Source organism: Ciona robusta, chromosome 7 (genome assembly GCF_009617815.1).
Source record: "Ciona robusta chromosome 7, ASM961781v2".
Taxonomy (NCBI): domain Eukaryota; kingdom Metazoa; phylum Chordata; class Ascidiacea; order Phlebobranchia; family Cionidae; genus Ciona; species Ciona robusta.
Window position 1 is genome coordinate 1,531,018 of NC_143241.1, and position 27,192 is coordinate 1,558,209.

A 27,192-nucleotide genomic window follows, 5' to 3' on the forward strand; every position below is an offset into this window, starting at 1 on the left:
CTAGCACCAAAAAAATACTAATTTACTTATCATGTAAGACCATAGACTGTCTGTGGGCCGCTTAAAATCTCTTCCTCCGCATGTTGCACGCCTTTGTAAGGATCTAAGTTCTAGATCAATATAACTAATTTGTGTTTTACAGCCTCCACTGAATAAACATGATTGCTGGTTGGGTTAAATGACTCCGTGTTGATCCGACTTCATATTCAGGCTTCAGCGGAGTGCTATATCTACTGTAGTACTAATTGCTTTTATAACCAGAGACCAAACAGTTCATGATATCTTGATATATTTTATCCCTTTTTCTGGTATACAAGTACAGGATACGGTATCGGGCGAAAGCTTGCTTGACGGCTGGGCAGAGGTCTCAGTGCAGAAAGTGGTTTCTTGTTATTAGTTCTTATGTTAGGGAAAGGGCGAATTATATATCGGACAGAATCACGTGACAGCAGTGTGACGTCACGCGTTAAAATGGAATCGATTTGGGCCTGTCAGCGGCTAAACGGGATATCATCAACCTCGTTCAACGGGGGGTGTATTTTCATGAGAATAGTCTCCCATGAGATAAGTCGTATCCGCAGTGTTGACGTGATTGACGGATTATTGCGGTTGGGTGACGTCACTTTAGGCGTCGAGTTGCAACAGATTTTAGTTTAAAAGAAAAATATAGTGATTTTTTGTGCTACGGCCAGGTCTAGGAGGGGCGATTGCCCTCCTCCCCCTGGATCCGCACCTGAGTTAGTGAGTGATGTGTAAATCGCAGTTGGTGTAAACCGGTCTTTACTACCTTTGGTGAAAACTGTTATGTTGAAACTGAGCATGATGCGTTTAAAACCGAATACCATGTTATTGTGGCTGTTGGTGAGCGTAAATAAATTACATTCATTATTTGGTGTTTACCGGATTTGGAATAACGCCAGTCAACAAACAACAACTGCCTTTACAGCGGAAGCATAAATATTAGGACTTACATATAACTAATCAGGCCTGCCATAACCTGCTAAACAATTCTTTTAATTGGGAGCACAAAAGAACAATTTATTTTCCGATATTTCTTCTTACATCGACATAAAAGTAAAATACAGAAAAGCTGAAAAAACAGGGCTACTAAAAAAGCTATTAGCAGTGGAATTAACTGATCAGGCACCATTAAAGTAAACCAAAAACTTACGTATCACATGTACATGGCAATGGTGTGACGTTTAACTTAGTACAATTCAATGTCCTATGTGTGTGTGTAAGAGGCAGGATTCCCATATCTGGTGAAAAATGTGAAGAAAAGGGGGTGAACTTGCAACAGACATGCACGAGTTTACATCAGCACCACAGAGAGGATTAGGCAACGAGTCTAGGCTACATACCATTAACTACTTTGTTTGGAGAGTATGAACAAGAACAATTTTTTAAAAAAATTCTAAGTTTTAGTAAAAATAAAAAAAATCGTAAAAAAGGATGGAACAGAATTTCAAGTTATTCAACCTTCACATGTAGCCTTGAGAGTAACATGGGACAGCTTCGACAGTAACAAGCGTACAAACACAAGATTGTCTATAAACAGGAGAAAATAGCTTTTACTCTTGATAGGACACACCTACATTGTGGGTACATTCATACCACAGTGCGTGATTGGCTATTTTTTAGTTTATAAATGATACTGAATCAGTGGAACAGCAACATTAAACTGTTTGCCTAATACATGGTAAGTCGAACGAAGATATAGGCGATACTCTATATAGCTAGAGGCTTCAGATACAACAAACCAGTGCTGAAAATTAGGTCTTTTTTACTCAGCATGATTATAAGTGTAAAGTTTGTTTAGTGACGGGGGTAAAAATCATGATTGCAGGGTTAAGGGAAACATGTAAAATGCAACAGCTGTGCAACATAAAAACTTGTGAGAAATAAATACACAGCAGTGATACATCATGAAAAATTTAGCATTGTAAGGCCTTCTTTATTTAATTTGTCAGAATGGAGGTAAACAAAAAGTTGAATGAACAGTTTGAGCCATGATAACTGTAAAGTATCTGTTACATCGTACACCCATCATTGTCAAACCACTTGGAGATAGATTATTGCACAGTTCTGATCTGTAAGATGACTTCATTCCTCTCATCCATGTTAGCAATCTCGGAAAGTGAAAATTTCTCGTTCCCAGACTTGTGATCTTCCAATGCTCGATTCATGTCATCAGTGGATTGGAAAACAAGGTAAATAGAATTATCTGATTCTGTAAATTGAAAATGAATAGGATGTATACAAATTGTATTTAACTTAAAACAGCAGCCAAATTATATATTATAAACCAAAAACAGTTAAACTACTGTGGTTCTAAAGCAGGTAACCATCTAGACCACAAGCCGTATAACCCGTAACCCCTGAGCTAATCATCAAGACTTTATTCCACCGTGGAAATACCGTGATAATGTTTGTATTACCTTCATTCAGTTGTAGCTGGGCGATTTTGGAATTATATTTTGCAGCAAACACGTTTAACATAGGTGATGTTAATACAATGTTATCTCCCCCTACCAACACTGGGTGGCACTCTTCAGTAAACATTTCTTCTATAAAACAAATACAAACATAAAACTTAAATTCCGTGAAACTGACCTTCATCTGGTGTTCATAGAGTTGACCAATTGTTTTGTAAAGAAACATGGCAAGAATCGTGTGTTATGAAAAAGTAACAGACAAACATCAAGTATGAAAACAGATAAATTTTGTTGTTGCACAACACTAAAAATGTACCACAGGATGTAGTGTGTTAGTTAAACATACGCACCATTCATGTTTCCGTTGGGAAATATTGGTATCTGGCCGCCCTGTGCTGGTTCACCATTATAAACATAGTTATGTGCACTTGATGAGTGGCTTAGTTGTTGGGCAGTGTCTGTGAATAAAATTGTCATTTAACCATCAATCCAGTGCATATTTCCTATACAGATTAAACTTTATTTTATCACATAGTTTACATGCAAATTTGCAAAACATGCCAGTTCTCTAAAGCATACTCTTTACCAAGTTGGGCTATGAACCTTTCATCAATTACCAAGTTTAGGAGAAAGTTTTGTCATGTGTTGCAAAATTGTAAAATAACAGTTTTTGTCGTGCAGCGAACAGATTCAGAGAAACTGAATTTTTGGAATAAATCTAAAAAGGCTTTATAGCATCTTAACAAGTCAGTGAAATAACATCCTAAAAAGCCAGTGATCTCTAACATAACCACAGACTAAATAGATTACCAACAAACAATGATGAGATCATTAGGTTGGGCAATACTACACATTACATACTGACTGCAAACAGAGACTGATAAAGTAAACAAAGAGGATTGTGAAATAACAATGCAAAGACGTATGGAAGAGATGCCTTGCGTGTAAGTGATGCCACGACCGGCGCTGCAGTACTCGCGCCAAAACGGTTGGTGACATCACAACGGGCGCGATAAGGTTGCGCGCCAAAACAAAACTCTGACATAACACAACTTACCATGATTGTAAAGACAGGTAGGAGGGTAAAAAATGTTGTTGTAGTGCATTGGTGGTTGGTTTGGTACAACCTATGTTTAAAATAAGTTTTACATCAAATACATTTTAATTAATGGTGGAAATATCTTAATCAGGTTTGTTGGCACAAAAATTGCAGAAATATATTATAACATGGCTATTAATTTCTTTTATTTTTACAATTGAACTACGTCGTATTTCTTGAAAAAAACAACTGCTGTAAATATACAAGATTTGGAATAAAACAGGGATAATTTTTTGACATTATAGGGCCAATTATGGATTTAGGCCCAAAGATAAGTTATTTTTTACAAACAACTTTATGAACATTTACAAAAGAAACTGCAAAATATGATAAAATCTCTTTGTACAGTTGCATAATACATCATATTCAACATAGAAAATGATGTTTAAGATAGTACTTGCCTGATAAGGTTGCAAACCATTAGGACCCATCACATAATAAACTGTTTGTGGAGGTGGTGGGTTGTAGTTAAACATTGGGTTGTTGGGGTAACCTGTTAAACATATATCTTGATAATTTGTTAATATTGATGCAGTTTCTTTCCCTCCTTAAACGAATAATTTAAAATAGTAACATGGATCAGAAAACAAAATAAACATGAAATGTAATAAATTCCATGAATCTAACCCTGATCTGACACTCAGTTGACAAGATGATTCTGGTGTAAAAAAACACAGTCAGGATATGGTGCCAGGAAACAATGGACAAAAAAGTCCAGCAAATTGTATAATATAAAGAATAAAATGAATGGCATCCTCAGTCTTTGACTCAAAAAGAATAAGAATATACAAATGGCTAGACTTGATTTTTGTCTGTTACGTATTTTTGACTCACATAGAATGCTGTGATACTTTGTAATCAGAAACCACATCATTATCACCAATACTTTGTAATCAGAAACCAATGAGGTTACAAATTAACATATTGATAAAAGGGATAATTATAGCGAAGTTGTGGTGATAATGATGTGCTAAACACTTTTGGCGCAACAAAGAATAGAGTTTACACGAGAAACATTTCGTTTTTAGCTGAAAAGTGCAGTTGTCATACCAGATTAGTAGGTATTTTCTAACTTTTTAAAATTATCTCTATTTCTTGAACATCGAAATATTGTTTGTAACTTGAAAAAATATTTCAAAATAATAAAACCTGGTATATAGTAAGCCGGCATGCGTGCCTGAGCATTCATGTCAGTGCTTGGGGTAGAATTTCCAAAACCCAGGTGTGGGTTTGCGGGGGGAATTACTGGTGGCCCCACCACCCCAGGTTGGGGATGTGATGTGTTAATTGAGGCGGTGATGGTGTTGGGGGTGTAGTATGTGATACTACCGGGTCCAGCATGAATTGTGGAAACTACGTTAGCTGGGAAAAGATATGTTACTTAAAAGAACTGCTTTCTGTATAAAAATGCTTTCTATAATAAATGTTTTAACCGGAATAGTACTTATTTTTACTTTAATGCAAAGCAATACGTTACATTCATATTTAGTTACAATGATACAAAGTAAAACATATATAACACCGCGGGGTAAGATGGGACACCTTTAGCACATAATATTCAAATATCCTGATCGTGTTTTAAACAATTAACAACGGTCTATGAGAGTTGTAAGGATACTGTTTTATTATTTGAATGTTCCATGTATACTACTAAAAAAGAACGTGAAAATAAAATGAAAAGGTGTCGTATGCTCCTCGTCCTACTATATATTGGAAAATTAGGAATGTTGGTATATTACATAAATACCTATTTAAAAACATCCGCAGACGAATAGTGTTCATACTGACCTGGTGTTGTGGCTACTGTGCTTATATTCGCTACTTCATCTGTTTCTACAATACTCTGAAAGACAATTGCTCTGTTTTGAAAGTTTTGTTATTTAAAAAAAAAGCTTAATTCTATTTAATACATACCTAATCAATTTAAAAAATACTTAATTTAATTTAAGTACCTTTAAATACTAAGAAGAAGAAAAACAAGAAAACATAAATTAGTACCTTCGTATTTTGTAGATCGGCAACACCGTTATCTGGCATCACTGTAATGGCCTCTAATGGGAAAATCAAAGAAATGAAAGATATTTTTAAAACCAAACAAACATTGTAAAACTACCTGATATATTGAGCACTTTAACATCAAGACCAACCTCATTTGTATAACCATTCTAGAAGAGAAATATGTAATGTGATTTATAAATATTTCTATATTTTTGTTAAGAATGCTAAATTAACAACAAACATTATTAAATTATGTAACATAATTTTACCCCAATAATATAATATTAAGCTCCTAAATCACCAAACCACAGCACTGAAAATTTTATATGTTGCATACATATTTAATGTTCTTCATTCTGCTATGAATAAACTTAAAATACATACCAGAAATAGTTACCTGATTGAGTGAACGTTTATTTACATTATTAGATGCTTCATTATTCTCAGAAGCTTCATTTGTTTGAGACAGATTTGATTCATCAGAAACCACCTGTAAAAAAAGAAGGATGTGGTTTATGGTGTCACTAAGCAAGAGATGATGCTTGATGTCAATATATTTGGGCTTAGACCCAGTATTATCTCACCTACATAAAATACTTTTTGAACGAAATCATTGATGAGAATTTAGGCAACAATAATTAAATTAGACAGTCTCAGCTGGAGAAATTGAATTAACTCTTAAACTGCCACCTAGTTTTTATAAGTTTTATTTTTTTCACCAGGTTTCTCCTAATTGGATTTTGCAACCAAACAATAACAGTTGAAGAGCAAAACATGGTATAAAAACTTTGTAGGGTATAAAATCGCCTTCAACTTCATATTTTTAATTTTTTGATGTAATCAATATCATGATGATGATGTCATAATCACTGGCGTCAATTTATATGGTGCAGGGTATGCAGGCCTACCCTGACAATTTTACAGGGGTTGCAGCAACCCCTGGATTTTCCAATTATAAAAGCAAATTATTCCAAAAATCTTTTTAAATAATTAATTTATAGTAGCTACACAACGCCTTCATTCTCTTAATGCATAAACTAGCTATTTTTGTACCTTGCTCGGTTACCTAAAAGACTGCGTGTTACGTCAGACAATCGTTACGTCACATTGATAATCGCAAATCGCCAATTGTTACGGCTACAATTCTATTATTGTGTGAGAATGTAATGTTTACTAGTCATTTCTATGTTTCAAATGTCAACTAACGTCTACTTCCAAAGCTGCTTTTTTTCCGAAAGCAATTCAAATTAAACCTAAAACACGCGAACCAGGGTAAAACTAAACTATAGGAATAGGTGTTCTTTTTCTAAGACACGCACATGTCATGAATTGCCTCCCTAACAGTTGCTTGTAAAATAAATGTAATTTGCCTGTTAAACAGGCGAGAATAAACTACCTAAATCGGGTCGGTCACTGCTTTATATTTATATACGATATTTTCCTGAGCCAAGCAGCATGTTTCGTACGAAAAAGTAAGGATTCCCGCGTGGATTTATTACGACATAATAGCAATTCACATGTCGATTATTGCAACATAATAGCAATTTACACGTTTATTATTTAGTCTACATGTGAAACATTATTCTCGCTCGCAAACCTTACCCTGATAAGTTAGTCTATTAAAACTAAGGGAGATCATGGTGGACACAGCTTTGATCGTGTGTTGTGAAACATGATTGACGCATGTTTAATTAATTTTGTTTATTTTCCCTGGAGTTTTGTTAAAATGATTTTTTCAAACTTCATTGCGCCCGTCAACCAGCACAAAATTGTTACGTGTTCAATTGTGATGCGAAATACTTTTATTTTGCGCAATTACGAGTTTTAAAGTCAAATGTTGCATTATAAACAATATTGTGACGCACAGAATTAAGGTAAGATATTGCGCAGTGTTGCACCTGTCAGTTGAACAATGTTACATCATACGTGGTATTGTGATGTGTTCCATTATCGCAACGGGTTACAGTGCGTTTGTATAATCAACGTATCGGCAAATATAAGATGATATTTACATGTCATATTGTTAAGATTTTTAAACACTTACCCGCAATCAACTGCCAGCCTAATAAGCGTGATTTTACATATACCTACTTTTAGCTAACATGTTGTCATGTCGCAACCCCTACGATGAATTTCAATATTAAATATAACCAGAATGAACAGAAATATCTAAAAGAAATGCATTGTAAACTTAGTATTAAGTTATCTTTCATTTGATGTATATTAAGTAGTATGTACTTCTATCATAAATCATACAAAAATCTCATAAAGAGCTATCAGTGTCATATTTTTGAAGCTTCTGATGACGGTGCTGTAGACAAACACCAGAAAACACATATTTAATACCAAAACAGAACAAATAATTCGTTAAAACAGCTTTGGAACATTATACATAGTTCCAAACATCATCAGGATATAATACGCTCGATTTTCATTGTTGTTGTTAACATGAGAAAACCCATATCCCAACTCTGTATTTGCCCCCAAAAAAGAGAACAGCAAAAACTGGGAACAAAACACTAAGAAAATGGCTAATTTTTCCTATTGAAGTAAAAACACCAATTGCCCTTGACTGCCACCTAGTTTCAGGGCTCTCGAACATACCCTTTCATAAAAAAAACATTATATTAAGGTTACAAGGTACCAGTAGTCATTTTAAAACAGCCATTATGTGTCCTGCAAAGAATTTGTCTGTTTATATTCTATGTGGTCACAGCATCTTTGAAAAAACTCTCTAGAGCTCTGAAAACCGGTCACAACACAATGGGTGAAACATCTTTTTGTGAAACGCTCTAAAGTTCATGATCAAAAGCAATAGGTTTGCTAAGAAACTCCCTTTTTGGTATTCGGCAATATTTTAATGCATAAAGTGTTCCGTGGCTTAAACAAAATTAAAAAACCCTAGGGTACGTCAATTAAGGTGTTGGGGCAAAAATATGCACCCCTTTCACGCCTGTGGTTGAGAATAGATTTCCCCACACAAATAGAATTAGGTCATTCTGCCATTGGTTAAACAGATTCATTTTAACTATTCGAATTTTTCACAAGCTGATCATATATTTTATATTAGATGAGGTGCTGATAGATTCTTTACATTATGCTTGGTAATAGGGCTGTGGATTTTTCCATTTTTGTTTAACCGGTTAACCTGTTAACCGATACAAGTGTAATCCTAATAAAAGCATCTTGTTTATCGCTTTTCGTTCGCGAATTTAAAGGTAACTTTACCATGTATGAAACAGTTAGGTTGATTATTACGCCAAAATAAAGTTGCAAAACTAGTTACCATGCGGTATTACCAAACGCAATGGACGACGTTGGAGCGTCGGGAGATCGTGTTTAGCAATTTGTCTTTTTATTTAAAAATCTTATTCAAATAGAATACAAATTAAAACAGTTAGAAATGTAAAATATAAAAGTAAATAGGTATTGCAACACAAACACGCGTTGCGAGTAATAGAACAATCTATCATGTCGCCTGAACCAAATGTGACTGCAGGTGGGTTCACCGAGTCGTGACGGTATAAATCACGGAAAACAAATAGCGGGGACGGATTGAGAACGAATAAAGAACATAGTTCAATTGATTATAAATGAAACACCACAAAGTAATCGCAGTTGTAGGGCACGATCAAAGCCACAGCGTCGCTGCACTCTCTGTCTTATCGCAAAGCACCAAAGCACCAAAAACAAACGCCGACACGCGCCTTTCAGGTAAATAAGACAGATATTGATATACGTGTATACCCTATGACGTCATAGTTCGGTTAACGACTTGAACTTTCTGTTAACCGTTAACTTTTTCACAGCCCTACCTGGTAACATAGCTAACAGAAAATTAGAAGTTTGTATTTCATAGTATAAGTATTATTGTATTAAAATTCATGCTTCTTCAGGAAATCATTTAATGATAGGCGGAGTTTAAAAGTATTTCATGGATAAAAAGGTTTTAATGATTTTCAATATAAACTAAAAACACCTACTTGAGTTTGTGTATCAGAAATATTCAATTCATCCATTTTAGAATTAATATTTTCTTTGTCATCTTCACTCAATGTAAGTTGATTGTTTTTACCAACTGGAACCACCTGATGAATAATTTATTATCGACATGATGATCATAATCATTTATCAAAACAGTATTGTTGTTTCTGCTTCTGTTGCGGCCAGGCGTAATCCCTATCTTGAACTGAATAGCTGACAAAAAAATAAAGCCTAAATTTTGTTAAACAAATATTGTATTTGAAATGTGACAAGACTGTATTGTGAGTTTAAAAAAATTAAAGGCAGGGTAATAAAATACAATAGGGTATTTGGGGTAAGAAAAGACAACCCTCCTATCCCGCTAAAAAAAAACATTTTATGGCAAACAACTTTTGTGGGTAAAAAGAATATTTATTTAGCATATTTTTTATCCTAACTTTCTTTCTAAAAAGTAATTATCTTTTTGGCGAAACACAAATCACTAAATCAAACAAAAAATGACAAAAAAAACTTTTTATGTGGTTTGCTAAACTTTTTTTTTGTAAAAAGGCCTTTCTTGATAAACTTATTATGAATGCAGTTGTTTGCTATTCCTGGTGGTATATTTTAATTTTAAATTTTGCAAACAATTCATACCTTTTCTCTTGTTTTTTTTTACCCCAAAATTGCCTTATGGGTAGGGGTAAAAAAACAACCACTTCTTTTCTGTTTTTGTTTTTTTACCCCAACAAATATTAACTTTGTGATAAAATTGATGTTAAAGTTATGTATGTATGTCATAGGCGTAAAACTTTCAATATGTCAGGGCGGCAAAAGTTAATGCTCGTTTAACAATGCACTACATTGTGTCGGCATTGCGGCGGTTACTTAGCGTGTGCGGAACTTCGCCTGCGTGTTATTTACGTCTGTGCGTCGTTGCGTCTATTCGTGGTCTCGTGTGTGCGTAATCGCGTTTAATTTTGCTACAACTCGTTGTAATGTTAAGGCTGGTGACTGCATCCATCTATTTCGGATACATTCTTTAAAATTTTAAATTATTTTAATATCAACAAATTCCCAAAAATACAAACATATGCAGGCCAGCACTGGCGTAGAGTATACAGGCATGCGCCGCACTCCTGCCAATTTTCAAATTCGTTACTCTTATTTAATGCACCACCACTGCGTGCACGTATAATGTTACGACGGGGACAATCACGAAATTAATTTGAAAAGAATGTGTTAAAATTTGACACATATTATTGAATCATGATTACTACAACCAACGGCGCAAATAGACGTGTGGAAAGAAGGGGTTGTAATTTGCGCCGAGGGCGCAAAAAAATTTGCTTTAACCCCCCTCACTTTCTACTGTAAAATCTTGACGCATGGTGCTGTGTAGGTGAGCTGAGAAAACGACCGTTCAGCATATTCGATGCCGTTATTTAACCTTATTTACTGTGGTGAAACAACCAATATTGTATAACCGGTGCAAATCTAGAATCGTTTCTATTGGTAACGTTTTATTTCAACGTTTTTTACAAGCCAAGAAATTAATTAAAAACCTGTCAATCAAAGCCGGCCAAGTGCCGATAAAAGGCGGCGCATCTCCATTGACCACATGCAATCAAAAGTTAAACTCGATTTTACATATGATATACATATTATCCAATTACAAAGTTGGCAGAGTGAAATGTTGTATTGACGACTGGTCTCGTCATGAATACGGTTGAATTGGAATATTTAATTCACATTTCGTTTTATGATATTACACCTGTAGCCAGACATGTAAAATGTGCAAATCGTTATAGTTTCTTTAATAAGCTTCTGTGGACAATTGATAATAGCCTGGGCCCGAGCGCTAATGACGTCATTAAGAAGAAAAGGCGCACGCGAACACGTTCGGTTTAGTCGGAAGGAGCCGCTAATCAAAATCGCATAGAACACGTGGTTTCCGATCAAACGAACACGTGGTTCACGATCAAAGAGGCCGCACAAGACTACGAGTCTCGTGAATTGCAGTGTTGCAGAATGTAGAATTAATGTAAACAAAATTTATTTATAATTGTTACAAAAGATTTTGCAATATTAAAATAAAAGTATTTTTACAATTTTCCCCTTTAATTACGAAATCATACGCAGAAACACTGGCCACTGGCGTGGGTTGCAACTTCCTTTTTGACAAACCTTTAGTTTTTCTTTCTAAATGGCCTTTTCACTTGATCGTAATACGTAATAATCGCTACGTACCCAGGTAAACGTAACGAAAGCAATAAAAAATGCATAGGCTGCGAAACCGTTCCTATCCTATCCGAAAACCGTGTATAATTTATTTGAATAAACTTCCCGAAAAGTATAAATTACGTTATTACATGTCAGTTTAGCAGGGTATGCAGGCATACCCTCAAAAATGTCAGAGTATGCAGGCATACCTTGCATACCCGTGTTTTACGCCAGTGATGTATGTATATTATTTTAATTTAATTAATTAGTTAATTGATTTTAAATGTAATCAAGTATCAAAAACAGATACTTTACAGCTGTGCCTACATTTTCTGATGATAAAATTTATGTTTAAGTTTAGACTGTTAAGCTACCGAACATTTTTATTATTGTGTTGCTGAATTTTGTTTAGACTAGGCCAGATGTCCTTTAGATTTTCAAAAGCCTTACCATTTAGTTAAATCCAGTGCAATGCTTTGGTTACCTAACTTACTTCTTGTGCTTTATATAGGTTATGCAACTTATGGACATTGTTTTCATACCAATAAATGTTATTTGTGGGTAAGCTTATATTTAAAAAAGAAGCAGTAAGGTAAAAATGATGAATTATAAGAGAAAAAAGCATTTGAAAAAGACCCTGAAAAATCTGTTAAAAATATTTTGCATTTGTGGAAAAAGTGAGGAAAAGTTGAGGTTTTTTATAAACATAGACTGCATAATACGTAAGTTGTATGACTAATATTTGTATTATTACCCTGTACTTCCATTGTTAATTTTGCTTTTATTTTATCAAAGTTAGATTGAAAAAAATGCACAAAATTTTAAATTAAATTTTTAATAAACATAGAAGTCGTACAATTTTGTTGGACATCAAGGTATATTGGTCACTGATCCTCCAGACTAAAAACTTTTTCTATTCATTTAATATTTAAAGAGAAAATCAAAAGTTTATGTTTTCGGTTTTTTATTACCCCACTTATAATTGTTTTTGAGTAAAACAGTTCTATGTGAGACATTAATTAAGTAGGCCCACATTGGTAATATTGTTGTAATAAAGGGGCACAGATTTATATCATTATAAAATGAATAGTAAAGAGGAAACTCATCGTGTAACTCACATTGTCTCAATTGTAAATTTTATACGGTAAATGAAGGTTGCTTTTGCATCTTCACTTAAAGGTAATAGTTTGAATATTTTTATACAAATGTACAAATACTCGCTTAGTAGGCAATGTTAGGTGCTAATATTTATGTATGGTCATGATTAGTTAACAATATTGCCTTGAATGCTCTCAATAGCTTTATGTTTAGAAAACATTTTAGAAGTGTGTATTCGATCAAAGCAACCATTAATTACTTCCTAATTATGCAGTTTGAAGAGTTTAATGTTAGAATGTTGTTTGTGAAAAACAGGATATGTAAGGTCATTATGTGGCCGATAGAGATCTATCAGCACTACTGTGCCCAATAACTTCAGACAGTAAGCTAAGATAAATTTATTAGAAACATTATTTAAATATAATTTAAGATATGGACCAACTATTACTGCAAGTTTAAATCATAAGCCTCTTATTTTATTTAACACTATTACCTAACCCAATAAAAGTTTACATTTAAAAAACATACCTGTACAGGGTTGGGGTAATATACCAGTTGAACTGGAGCAGGTTGGTAGGTAGGGGGGTAGTACTGGGGCTGGGGGTAATTTCCTTCACTTGTTTCAGTCATTTGTGGTACATTCTGTGAATAAATAAAATGTTACAAATACAAAGCACTGGCCACCTGTCGAGCCTGGCCAAAACTCAAAAGCTTATGATCCAACTGTTAAAATTTTAGACCTGGGCTAAAAGATGGCCCAAATAACAACTTGCAAGTTCTTGCTTTCATATTGCATGCGAGAGAGGAAAATATACAATAGGAAGAAAGTGAAGCAAATAAAACATAATAACAAAAGGCAGCTCACGATTTTTATTATCGCATAAGTTAGTCATTCATAGTTGAAGCAATTAGCCAATAATACAATACTCTAGAGATTGGTCAAATCGAATCCGAATATTTATATTAGAGTTTGTAATGGAACTCATTTCAAACAAATTTTGTTCATTAGGATTTACTCTAGGAAAGTAACGAATCTCAGAGCCTGCGAACTACTGAGTGGTTGGTGTTTTCGTGTTTGATTTGGTAATTAAAAGGGAAAAATTGTAAAACTATTTTTTTTTAAATTGCAAAATCTTTTGTAACAGTCCTTTATAGGCGTTGTTTAAATTTTTTTACATTAATTTTATATCTTGTAACACTGTAGTTTACGAAACTTGTCTGGTTTTCATTTGTTTTACCTTTCAGTGAATTAGTTTTATAATTGAGCACGTTAGTGGTCATATAGATCCTTTTTCGTCGAAAAGTTGTACTTGTTGTTGTTGTTTTTTGGACGACTTTTTTCCGCACTTACCTCGCATAATTAGCGATTAATTAACGATTGCTTTATTGTTTGATCAAATGCGCCAAATTCAAAATGCACCTTAAACTTTAATTAAATAATTGTACTGTATAAAGTATTTTGAACTAAGCATAGTTTTATAAACCATATTGCATATGATCGTTTAATTAGCGAGTAATTAACGATTACATTTCTGTTTGTTTAGGGTGCTAATTCGTACTTAGAATGTACTATAACATTGATTAATCGACTGTATTCAATACAATAATTTTAACTAAGCTTAGCCTTATAAACTATAGAGTATAAAATCGTCCAAATAATGAGTAATTAATGATTGTAATGCTTGCGAGTCAAGTAAACTGCCATGCCTCGGGAAGTCGCCGGTAATCGGTAACTTTTGGATTTGTTTACGTTAGTATGCAAATATAAACAAAAAGTATATATAGTATTAGTCACATATATCGCTTTTTAAAAGAAAACAAATCAAAAATAATTGTTACAGCAGGCGAGGACCGAACCCGGGACATGACTTTAGTAAAGCGTGCGCTATAACCGTTAGGCGAATAGATCTAGTAATCAGCACTGTCGATAGGGTTGGGCCGAATCGAATCCGAATATTCGGCGTTGTTCGACGCATTTTTAGGTATTCGATCGAATCCAAACATGCGTGGTCGAATCCGAATACTTTCTATTTCGCCCAAATTGCCATGCACGCTATTGATTGCGTTAAAACAGTAAATTCCTGGACGCTTAGATACAGTGTGTTTTACGACCTACAATTATGCGGTTTCACATTGCCGTTTATGTTATAACCTAACCCAGTTCGTTCGTTAGGAATTAACTCAAAGAAAGTAAGAAATCGCAGCCCTTTCGAATAACCTAGTGGACAGTGTTTCCGCGCTTAATTTCCTAATTAAAAGCGAAAAAATGTAAAATTATCCAATTTCAACATTACAAAATGTTCCGTAATAGTTATAAATATATTTTGTTTAAAAAATGTTTACATGTATTCAACGTTCTGCAACACTGCAATTCATGAAACTCGCGTCCTGAGCGGCCTCTTTGATCGTGAACCACCTGTTCGTTTGATCGGAAACCACGTGTTTGTGCAATTTTGATTAACTGTGCCTTTCGACTAAAACCTAACGTCTTTCCGTGTGTCTTTCTCCTTAATGACGTCATTACAGCTCATGCTCCTGCTATTACCTAATTGCCGCATTTGTAAAAGCGTAGCTTTCTACCATGTCCGATTTTAGAAAATATAAAAACGAAATTATCATGATTTGCACATTTACATGGCTGGCTACAATTATAGTATGATAGAACGATTCAACCGTATTCTTGACGAGACATCTACTCGTCAATACAACGTTTTAATCTGGCAACTTTGTAACTTTGGATTCTAAAAGTGTAAAAATCTAGTTTAACCTTTGATGTCATGTGACTAATAGTGGTGCGTCGCCTTTTATCGGCACTCGGCCGGCGTTGATTGACAGGTTGTTAATTAATTTTTCGGCGCGCATATAACGCTACGATAGAACGTTACCAATAGAAACGAAATGGATATGCAGCGGTTAAATAAATCCATTTGTTTCACCACATTGAATTAGGTTAAATGACGTCATCGAATATTAGGATTCGATCGGATATTGGACCCTAGATATTCGAATTCGCCGAATCCGAATAGTTTAGATCTCAGCCCATCCCTACTGTCGATACAGCGGCTATATTGTCTGGGAATTTGGAGGGCACGTGTTGGTGAGATAAGGAATCCTCACATCGATTCACGTCTGAATCAAACTATTTCCATTTAAGTGAGGACGCAATAAAAGTTTTTGATCAAGCTCAGTCAACCGTTGTAGTAAAAGGGTTAATTAATACTAAGCTAATTAGTTTAATTAACATGTCCACGCATTAGATCTTTGATCTCTGTTTCATATCAGTGAATTTATTAAATGACGTCATCACATAAGTGAATTAATTAAATGACGTCATCAAATATTCGGATTCGATTGAATATTGGATGTAAATATTCCAATCCCCCAAATCCCAATAGTTTGTATCTTGGCTCACCCTTACATATTAATAATAGGCTAAAATATGTAAATAAGTATTAAACTTACAGAGTAACCATTACGTGGGTGAGACATTAAGCTTTCTCTGGAATCTAAACAAAATGAGAATCTGATTAATTGATTAAAATTAGTAAATATAGTAAATTTACCACATTTCCCCTTATCGTGTTTATTCCTATGTAAACATTGCATTTGAATTAAAAACCCTTTCCCACACTTTTTTAAAAAACTAGGAAAAAGTTCAGTGTCTTTACAATGTAAAATGTCTTACCTTGTCGCATGAAACAGTGATTGTTGGCATATGGAGGCCTATGGGCTGGGTAATGGGTGGAGTAGAATTTGTTGGGTCTGTGAAGGGGTTGGTAGCCCATCTGCACGGGGAAGGGTGGTGTGGGGTATGTAGGGACCATGAGGGGTTTAGATGGGTACAAAAGGGGTTGGCCATCAATAGTTACATACGGAGCTCCTACGTGTTTTCACATATTTTGTTAGAAGTGTGAATTAGGTGTTACAATAACATTCACACACATTCATTCACATCATGTGCAGTACTCCCTTAATTAATATGAATAAATTAAAAAAAAGAGCTGGTGATAATGCATTTTAAGCTTGTGAGATATGGTAAAAACTAAGAACCGGTGCGTGGATGCGTCAGTAGTGTGCCTGGTTCAACTGAGAAACCAGCAGGAACAGCAATTACTAATTGAGTGTGTTTCAAATTTACAACATGGCCAGGGGAGGGCAATCTTAAGCTGCTACAAGCTGAGTAAACGATACACACAATATGACATGCAACAGCCAACATTACATCATAAAACGTGCAATTTCACCAGTTTGTCAGAAGGCAGAAGGCAAGAATGAAAGACAAAGAATAAGATCAGTAAGGTAAATAAAGTTCTATTATATTGTTTATTAATAACAATAATCACTAACATGTTTACATAGAAAATGTATTGTACCAGGTGTGCATAACAAAAACACACAAAACACTAACAAAAATTATTAAAAATTCTTTTTTTGAAACATAATGAAAATTAAGTTGTCATAAAAAATTTTAATTGTCTGAACTGACCTTGGTAAGACGGGACATGTGTGCCACCATTCAAATGCTCGTTTGAACTTTCATTTGCTACAAACTGGTTAGTAGAAGAGGTACTGCTGGAAGGACCTGTGCAGTGATAAAAATATTTGTTATGCAAATATAATATTTAAATTGTTGATAGTGGAACTTTGTTTGATATTAGCCAAATGCTAATTACAACACCTCAAAAATGGCTTCTCGCACTTAGGAAAAAGGCTTGATCATTAATTAGCTAAACAATAATCAAGCAAAAAACTTAAGTGGTATGCAGAAAGTACAATCAGTAATTCTCAGCTGAATATAGATTATTTTTTCTGTATTTGTGACACAACAATAGAGGCAAGTAGGAAAGAGAATTTCTCTCAGAAATTATTCCATGAAGAAGGAAATTCTCGGTAAAAAAGCGGTAAAATGTTCAGTACAAAGCCAAAGACATTTTTTTATGTTTTAATACCCCAATAGAATAGTAATTAATATAAACAGTATAAATAGTATGGAAAGTGAAGCAGCGAGTCAAAGTAAGTGATAGCCAAACTTCTGCGATCCGAAGCATGTCTTTCTAAAAGAACCTAGATCCCGATAAAACTTATAAAAAAAAATCGATTCAACACAATCTATTTGACTTGAATTTGCAGAAATCAATCTCATGTTGCATTACCAACTCTAAAAAATATCAATTTGCCATGCCCCCAGACACTCAACGGATTTCGCTATTTAACTTTTTGACAATAATCTATGATCAAAAAATATTATTTAACTTTTGATTATTTTTTCTGCATGCAGTGTAACTCGTTGCTATACCTACAAGGAAACTTGATTCATGGTCAATGTTGAATATACTTTCTGCATACCATCCTCAGTGTAACACAAGGTGTACAACAAGTATGTCTTTACTTGGCACAATATAATTTGTTTTGAATTTTCTTTAGTGGTTTAGAAACTACAAGTGGTCAAAGTTAAGCGACATTTCTTATTATGGAAAATCCCAAGCATTGTAAAACGGCCGACTTTTCATTTACTTTAGCGGTTAAATTTATGGCTTTGACAGGCAGTTCCAGAATCCTTTCATTGTTTGAAACTTTGGTTAAACCTTTAGATTCCCTTTGAGCATTTGTACCCATACACAAATCATGATTTTGTTGGTATGCCCTTTTAGCAGACAGCTTTTGCACGATATAGTCACTTTATTTTACTTCATCTCTAATGTTAAAAATTGAATATTTGTGTAATAAACTCACTGGTGCTACCATTAAATTCTGGATTATGCCGACGGGATAAAACTGTGATTCCAGGTTTTGGTCGCAGATTTGAAGGTGTATCATCACTAGGAGGCAGTGGAGAGGAACTGTTATCTCTTGAAGAACTTTGTTCTAGACAGGAAAACAAATAAGATTTTGCTATGTTTCTAGCGAACCCATTTTAAACACACCTTACATCAAAGTATTTTATTTTAATGCACATAATCCGGTTACTTAAATTGCAGAAATAAACAGCTATCATTAGACTACAGGTCTACAGTTGAGAAATGTATTCATCTTTGGTGTACAAATATTTTAAATTACGAAGTTTGCATAACAAACATGGAAACTTTTATATTAAAAATTATTGATAATTAGTGAAAATTTTACGGCACATTTATTTTTTTGAATTGGACCAACAATCTAATAACAATAATAATGATTTTGAAAACGATTCTCTATTCGCACGATAAATGGGATTTGTGACACTGGCATAAAGTTACGGAGTTGCAGGGTTGCCTGGCAACCTTTTGATTTTTTATGGATTAATAATGCGTAAGGAATTACATTCGACCAAACGAAGATCAGTATTACTGCGCAAAAACGTTGTTTACGTTCGTTAAAATGTGTCAATACCGATGCAAAAACTCATGTTTGCTAAATAATCCATGTGTGAATCGTCATTGTGACGTAAGTTATCAACGTGTAAATTGCCATTATGTCGTAATCAATTGCCCGGTTCAAAAAACCCCTATTATGTTGCAATGAATCCATGTGTGAATTCCTACTCTTGCGTAATAAACATGCTGCTTGGCTAAGGAAAACATCGTATATAAATATAGAGCAGTGTTGAAAACTATTTAGGCAGTTTATTTTCGCGATATTTTGGTCTAGAAACCTACCTATACTGACGAACAAGTTTTCGTTTGTACGATAACCGCAGACTCGGGCGGGCTTGTTGAAAGTCACGTACGACATAGCCATTGTGACATCACTCGCTGGGCAATCGGATTCAACCGTTTCTCATTACATGGACTCGCCAAACCCGCATAATTTAAATTTCGTCTCATTCCTAAGTAATTCTGAATACGCTTACATTTGTTTGAGCGTGTACAAAGCACATAAAGGATTGCAAACCAAAAACAAAGGGTTGCAAATCGATTCTTTTCACGCCTGCTGGCGCGAAGACGTTATTTTTTCCTGTTTTTTTTTGCACAACGTTTTGTAAAACTTTACGCCTATGATTTGTGATGACCGTTTCCAGCAAAAAATGACGAAACCGTCAGTGTTTATGTGTAATGTAACATTTAGCAGTTCAGCACCCATACAAAATAACTCAATGAGACAGTTTTATCTATTTTCTACATCGTCCACTGTATTTTCAAGCAAGGTATTATTTCTGTGTAAATAAATGGTTTTTGGTTAAATAGTTGTCCTATAATATTAAGGAGACTGTATTACAATTCTAGAATATCATATTGTTCCCCTGTGTACAACCATAAAAAAATGGAAGAATAGAGTTTTGATTGAAACAAAAACAAATAAAATCTAACCTGTTCCATCCCATTGCTTTCTGCTCCATAAATCCCCAACTTGTGATTTATCAAGACCATCGTTTAGTTGCTGCAAATGAAAAATTGAAAAATGTAGTTTCATTTAAACAAGCTTTAGTTAAAATACCTATTTTGTCAACATTTGAGCCACTTAAGGTTATCAAATTACTTTATTGTTATTTTACAGTCCCTTTATGTTTCTATTGTGTTAACAAACATAAATTTAAGTGTTATTTTTGTTTGTGTAATGGCTGGTACCATATAAAGGTTTGAACAACAGTACAGAACTACTGAATAATGAAATCCTAGTTTAAAGAATTTAAAAAATATCTCATAAAAATCAATTTGATAGTCAATATTCTTACGACTCGAAACTGGCTTTCAAAACATTAATCACAATTTCTTTTCCTGCTGGTATTGATAAAACAAGAAATGATAAAATTTATGCGTGACCTGACCTGATGGGTTCCTGTTTATTTAGGGTCAACATATTCATTCTTTTGTGATATTAACATTTCCTTAGTTTGTGGTGAATACAGGCAAATGTTGTAGAGATAAACGCATGTACATGCAGGGTGAACTAACTTCTCTTTCTCAAGGGCAAAAATTGGCAAATTACCTCAGCCTCATTGAAAATTCTTGCACGTATTTTCTCATAATTAACTTCTCTCTCTTCAAACGATCGTTGCTTCATCATCTTCCAACTTTTATGGGGCTCAGACTGAAATTAAAAAAAACACATTTCATTAATTTATAACAATATATTTTCCAGTATCGGTGGCATAATTGTCACACAAAAAAATTAAATAAGAGGAAAAAAGTGCCTGATCAGCATACTATGTATCTATCTTCAATGGAAAATAAATATAATAAAGTATATGTTTTACATGTTTTATATTCATGAAGAAGAAGCAGTCATTATACCAAATCGGGAATAAAATTTGTATTTTCTTTAGTATCTTAGAAACTAGAAACGATCAAAGTTGAGTGAATTTTTTCCTATGGAAAATCTCATGCATTGCGCCACTGTAATTTTTTACTTCAACGGTTAAATTTGCAGTTTTAAAACTCATTTTTTTAAAAAGCTGTTTCGTATTTTTAAACTTTGTTGGTACATTTAGATCACATTTAAGTATATCTTTCAATACACAAATTTTGATTTTTTGTTGGTATGCCCCTTTAAGAACTGAGATATCCAGAATGGCCGAATCCACTTTTATTATCGGATAAAAAATTGATTGTCACATACAAATTGCCCAAGATGCAATCATTTTAATTTAAGATGTAGTACTAGAATACTTTAGAAAAATTTTCGACGATTAACTGTAGAAAAGGGGCTGATTTTCCAAATGGTCTAGGTGTAATAACTCTTAGAAATAAAAAGAAAATAAATCTAAAAATACAAATCAACCTTAAAATGTTCAAAACTTTGACAATTTTTCATCCTTTTCAATATCGATCTGCGTCTCATATCTTCATCACGTGAGCTACATATTTCACCGTGATATGAATAGTCACTAAACTTCTTCTCAGGCCTATGGACAACAATTTGCATTATGGAACAAAAAAACAACACTGAATTAATACTCAATTTTCCAAAAGTAAGATTTTTTTTACAACCGTTAAAATATTTAAAACATCTGTCTGTTGCATTGAGAATACATTTTTAAACATTATTGCCAATAAAATGGGATTAAAAGGCTTCCTTGATTATCACAATATGCTAACAATTGTTTTTAAAGTTTTCCTGAATAAACTAGATAAAAGTATCAGTATCAACAGAACTTGAGAATTATAATCAATACATAATACATACATTCTTGTGTACGCTGTTTTGTTGATGATCACAGATTTCCCTTTTGCATCAATATTATGATCCAAACCAAAATATGCAGCAACTCTATGTACTAACATTCTATGGTAGGATGTCATTTCCGGAAATTTCATAAATGCAATCCTAGAAGATAGTTTTTATTGAGAATAAAGAATTATAATACTAATATATGAATATTCTATTTTAAACTGGTAAGGTCCCATAGCTACAACTAAAAATTTCCTTTTTTTTAAACCCAACATCAATAACATAGTTTAACTTACTCTGAATTGCTGACAAATTGAACCATGTCATGTTCGAGCTTCAACAAGATGCTACGATCACGGGAATTTCCCTGCAGAGCTTTAACGAGGAACTCATGCACGTCCACTCCCATCGAATCAAGACATTCAGTGCTTGAATCTGTAGGAAAGATAGGAGCTTAAAAATTTTATTTAATTTTCAAAATTTAATCTATAATTTAGGCAGTTAATGTGGATAATTGATAAACAGTGCATATTTAATCATTTTACTATTCTTTCTAAAAGCCTGCTTCGTGAAGATTTTTCTTTGTCTAAAAATTATTAATTTTAGATTTTAATAAGTTTAATATTTGGATGAAACCTAATACTGGGTTAATGAGAATCAGCAGTTTTCCAAACTCAATGGTTAATACAAACAGAAAATAAAACAACAAATACCAGTGAGAAATATTAAATATTTTAAAATAAAAAAATTGTTTAAAAACTAATAGGATAAAAGGTTCCTAGTCAGCATAGTATGTCATTGATTCAAGGCAATAGGTAAACTCTTAAACAGAGAACTTTGAATAAAATATCAACAAAGTTTGTTGATTTTTCATTTAAGCTAAATTGACAGAAAATGTAGTTAAGGTTCAGTTAAAGTAAGTCACATAAAACACAACAGTGTATTAACTTTCCCACTATAAAGAAGCCTCATGTTAAAGGGTCACTGCAGTCATATTTTGTTATATTTTTAAGTTAAGAGTCCTAAAATGGCTAGCAAGGTATGGTTGTAATCCTAAGAGTAACTGTGTGTCTTTAAGCGTAAACAAACAATAGCAAGTGGGCTATGCTTGTTCAGTAGCCTAATGCATTGGTAAACTAAAGTTTGTAAAAAAATGTTTTTGAGATACCACAAAATAAACTATTTTATATTAAGACATGGACTAGGGTGAGAAGCACCTGTGATGTTACAGGTGCAAAAACTCAAAAACAGTTTGGTTTTGATCTGAACAAAAATAAAATGGTAGATTCAGTTCAGAAAGAATAGTTTGTAATTTAAATACAAAATTTGATATCAGGTTCTCTTTCACAATTGGATTATTACTAAAGATAAAAGTTATGTAATATTTACGTTTAGAAAGACTTCCAGTGCTCTCCCCTCCGTTTGATTCAAAGCTGTGAGTATGTGATAATCTACCACTAGATGGGGTGAGTCGATCTTTGCTGGCTTGTTTTTGTAGTCGAGGGGGTTTATCCGATTCTCGACGTAATGTTGGACGTTGTGTCACGTGACCTGGTAAAGTCATGAAAATACTACATTGAAACATGTTTTTTACTTAATATAATTTACCACAAGTAAGGTTGTCCTTTTTTTCATGCAGACTTAGTTCCTTTTGACTTTTAATACTTAGGCTTTAAAATAACACACAAAAATCATTCTGCTAAATTTTAAAAGTTTTGTTACACACTGATTCCATTTTATGAAAATATGATGCAACCTGCAACACACACGTTTTTGAACCTTGATCTATAGAATTGTTGGTTAAGCGAAAAAATTTAATACAAACCTTCATAAGAATGTTCCAAAACATCATTGTTGAGCCTCTGTCGTTCACCACTTTCATCATTTCCACCGCCAGGTGAAGCAAAGTGGTAGCGGTTGTTTTGCCTTGCAAGTAAGGGGTACGTTTCCCTTAATGCCTGGTAAATAGGAACAACTTAAACCTCCAATTTAGCGAAAAACAACAACATCTTATTAATTCCTAATTAAAACTCATTCTAGATTCACTTTGGTGTGAATGCAAACACTGAACTCTCATTAATAATTAAATATTTTGTTTGGCTGTTGCTTTAATATGAAACTCAATGGAGGCATTAGTTTAAAACCTTAAAAAACAACTCTCCCAGTCAATTTTATTATGCCAAATTTTAAGTTTTACATTTTTCCATGAAACAAAAAGCACAGGTCTAATGAGTGAGCACACAGTGAGTATGCATTAGTCTAGTATCATTACCCAGTAGAACTAAGAGATGTCAAAATTTGTACTATTTGTTACTATTGTATAACAAAAAAAACGAACTTTCACAAAGCCACTTTATATATCCTCATCACAGATTCCAAAGAGCAAATTCATAACAAATAAAAAATAATTAAAGAAAAAGCCATGCTGACTAGTCTATCTTTAAGTTGCTGCACTATTTTCATTTATAATATTTGATAGGTGCATTACAGACATCCAAGTGTATTACTGATTACTGAGTAACCAACAGGTTTCTGACGGGTTCAAGATTTACATTGCTTGAGAGCGTTGTTATCATTAATTACTTGTCAATTGATTTTTTCTACACTTGTTATATATTATGCTTATTCCTAACTAAAATGTGGTATTAAATTTAAATATTTTTTTTATTTTTTTGTATATATTTAAATAAGTCCGGCGCCGTGGCGTAGTGGTTAGCGCGCCTGCCTGTAACCTACAGGTAATGGGTTCAAGGCTCGACACTGCTACAATTGTGGGCGTATGTGTCTTTGTGCAAAACAGTTAACGACAATTGCTCCAACCCAGTGGTCACTAATGGGTTGTCCAAATTATCAGCCATACACAAAAAAAATCTAAAAAAAAAAATAATCACCTACAAAGTAACATACATGGTAACTCGTAGGCTGGCACGAGGTGATAAACCCGTGTGATAACGACTATTGTTTTCTGGCCACATAAGGATAAAAGTAAGTTACATAGGTTACATACAAATATATATATATATATATATATATATATAACTTTTAATTTGTAAAGAGAAACAAATAAAAAAATTTAAATGTACAGAATAAGTACTGAGACATGGGCGGAAATACGACACCCAAATAACAAGAATATCTCATCGAAAAATGATTTACATTCCCACTAATGTGCTAAACAACACTACGTAATTCACCCTGATTGGAGTGTTGCATATGGTGCCAGTGACATCAATATCTTACACTCCGAGAGTTCACAGTCAGTATTAGGGAGTGGTATCATAATTCATGTCAAGAACTGGTAATGTGATAGCCCAGGTTCAGAATCAAAAAGTAGCCTACAGATTACTGTGTTACTGACTGACTGGTTTCTGATGTGTGGAAGTTTACTTTGCCTGTGAACTTTGCAAACATTAACTCCTTCCTAACTAAATATACACAAGAATTTATAATAGTATAACTATTGTAAGTAGTGTAATTAATTATGGTTTGAGGTCCACTCCCACTTATTGCACATTATCAAGCACAAAAGTAATTCTTAATTCTTTGCTAGTTATGCAGTTTTAAACCTGAACATTTATTCTAAAATTAACAAGTATATATCTATTTATTTTTATTTTATTTTTGTTGAAAGATGTATAACATGAGATTTGATATGTGGGTAAATAAACTATAAAGAATATTATATTTATCACTTTGCGGTCATGGTAGAAATTGAAGAAATATTGATTTTTAACCTTAGCTCTAACCGAGCAGGTGATTGGCGTCTGGTTAAGCGAAATATTATTAATAAGCAATTGTCAGCATGACATACTCCCAAAACCAAACACCCAACTGCTAATTAAGGTGTTAATATTTGTTTGTTTTACAGTGGGCTATTGATTGAATTATCCAGGGTTAAAAAGTTGTAAGAAATCACAGTTGCAAGAAACAGCAGACAATACAATGTTAATTTGTAATTACCATATTTGCGCAAATTTAGGTCAAATTTTAAAATTTATGCCCAATGAATTAATTAGGGAAAACCAACGCTTTAATAGGCAACTATTAGTCTAAAAAACCCGCAAAGTCACAAAATCACCCTCTTAGGTAGTTTTTTACAACTCTTGACTCTGCATATATTAGCATATTGGGTGACATACCTAATTTGTTATCATTCTTCAAATTAACAGAGATAAAACTTTATATAGTTACAATTTTTCCACAGTTAAAAGCATGGCTTAAATTAGCAGTTAGGACCGTGAAGAATTTATCAATTAAAAAACAAGCAAACTTATATGATTTAGATGTTAACAAACACACATTAAAGGGGCATACCAACAAAATTATAAATTTGTTTATAGGTAGAAATGGTCAAACATGATTTTATGATACCACCAAGTTTAAGAAATAAAAACAACTTCATAAATAAATCAAACCAGGTGTGAAAAAATGGTCATTAAACAAGGCATGACATTTTCTATAAATAAAAGTATTACTCAAGTTTAACTATTTATTTTTTTCTTATTTATTTGTGAATATGTATTTTTATCTCTGAATATGTAAAACAATTACAAACAATTTTTAAGTGAACATACATATGAGCACTTTTTTAAGCAATTTTAAATTTAAGTTTCAATATGACTGCCCAACTTTTTTAAAAGATGATTATACAGCAAGTTTAAGTATCATGCATTTGTGTTGAAAATTAAATATGCTTTTAACAGCGTAAGCTCATGTTTATCCATAGATAAACTGAACATTTATGTAGCTATGTTCAAACAAGAAAAAAATATAAGTGAGTCAAGATTTTATAACTTTTGGTAAGTATAAACCTCTAGGTAAAAAAAACATATTTTAGAAAACTTAAAATACATATATATATTGAATAAATCCTAAAATTTAAACTTAAAAACAATGGTCAGGCTTAAATAAATGATTAAATATGTTTGACAATTATAAGTAAAACTTTCTTGACAATCACAAAACAGTGAAGTATAACTTAAAATAGTGATGTTTAAGATATGAATAGAATATCTTACTTCTTCCTGGGTAATGACAAATGGAGATGGAAACACTGATTCATCATGAACAAGTTCTTGTTTATCGCACATCTCATCATGGTTCAAGGATTTGCCGCGGCTTAGTTTTTTACGAGAAACCTAAAATAAGCTATGTATGTAGGTTTGTTGACAAATAAAGTATAACAAATGTGAACACTAAATAGTAGTGGTAGAATGCATTAATTGCACCAAAAGCAATAAGATTAAGTATAGGATTAAGAATGAAAGTTTAAATAACCACCAGCTAAAG

The 27,192-nt window shown here is 33.3% G+C and overlaps 1 protein-coding gene across 8 annotated transcripts in view; it reads right to left on the reverse strand.

Annotated features, from left to right (window-relative positions):
- Positions 1-1,766: 1,766 nt before the first annotated feature.
- The window catches only part of LOC149733354 (uncharacterized), a 45,243-nt gene continuing 19,817 nt past the window's right edge, over positions 1,767-27,192 (reverse strand). For 2 of the 8 annotated variants that reach the window (XM_089880960.1, XM_089880958.1), the window contains 25 exons: positions 26,922-27,041; positions 23,729-23,861; positions 23,293-23,454; positions 22,200-22,338; positions 21,919-22,059; positions 21,514-21,637; positions 20,722-20,823; positions 20,103-20,172; positions 18,550-18,681; positions 17,303-17,398; positions 16,867-16,992; positions 16,502-16,696; positions 16,279-16,322; positions 13,345-13,458; positions 9,516-9,620; positions 5,930-6,022; positions 5,648-5,699; positions 5,533-5,585; positions 5,323-5,377; positions 4,684-4,896; positions 3,936-4,027; positions 3,493-3,562; positions 2,786-2,893; positions 2,439-2,567; positions 1,767-2,230 (listed from right to left, as the gene is read on the reverse strand). In XM_089880960.1, the coding sequence (XP_089737086.1) occupies positions 2,073-2,230; positions 2,439-2,567; positions 2,786-2,893; positions 3,493-3,562; positions 3,936-4,027; positions 4,684-4,896; positions 5,323-5,377; positions 5,533-5,585; positions 5,648-5,699; positions 5,930-6,022; positions 9,516-9,620; positions 13,345-13,458; positions 16,279-16,322; positions 16,502-16,696; positions 16,867-16,992; positions 17,303-17,398; positions 18,550-18,681; positions 20,103-20,172; positions 20,722-20,823; positions 21,514-21,637; positions 21,919-22,059; positions 22,200-22,338; positions 23,293-23,454; positions 23,729-23,861; positions 26,922-27,041 (2,826 nt within the window). In that variant the 3' untranslated portion in view covers positions 1,767-2,072. The remainder of the gene's footprint in view (positions 2,231-2,438; positions 2,568-2,785; positions 2,894-3,492; positions 3,563-3,935; positions 4,028-4,683; positions 4,897-5,322; positions 5,378-5,532; positions 5,586-5,647; positions 5,700-5,929; positions 6,023-9,515; positions 9,621-13,344; positions 13,459-16,278; positions 16,323-16,501; positions 16,697-16,866; positions 16,993-17,302; positions 17,399-18,549; positions 18,682-20,102; positions 20,173-20,721; positions 20,824-21,513; positions 21,638-21,918; positions 22,060-22,199; positions 22,339-23,292; positions 23,455-23,728; positions 23,862-26,921; positions 27,042-27,192) is intronic. The other 6 variants (XM_089880959.1, XM_089880965.1, XM_089880963.1 and 3 more) reach the window with 6 other exon arrangements.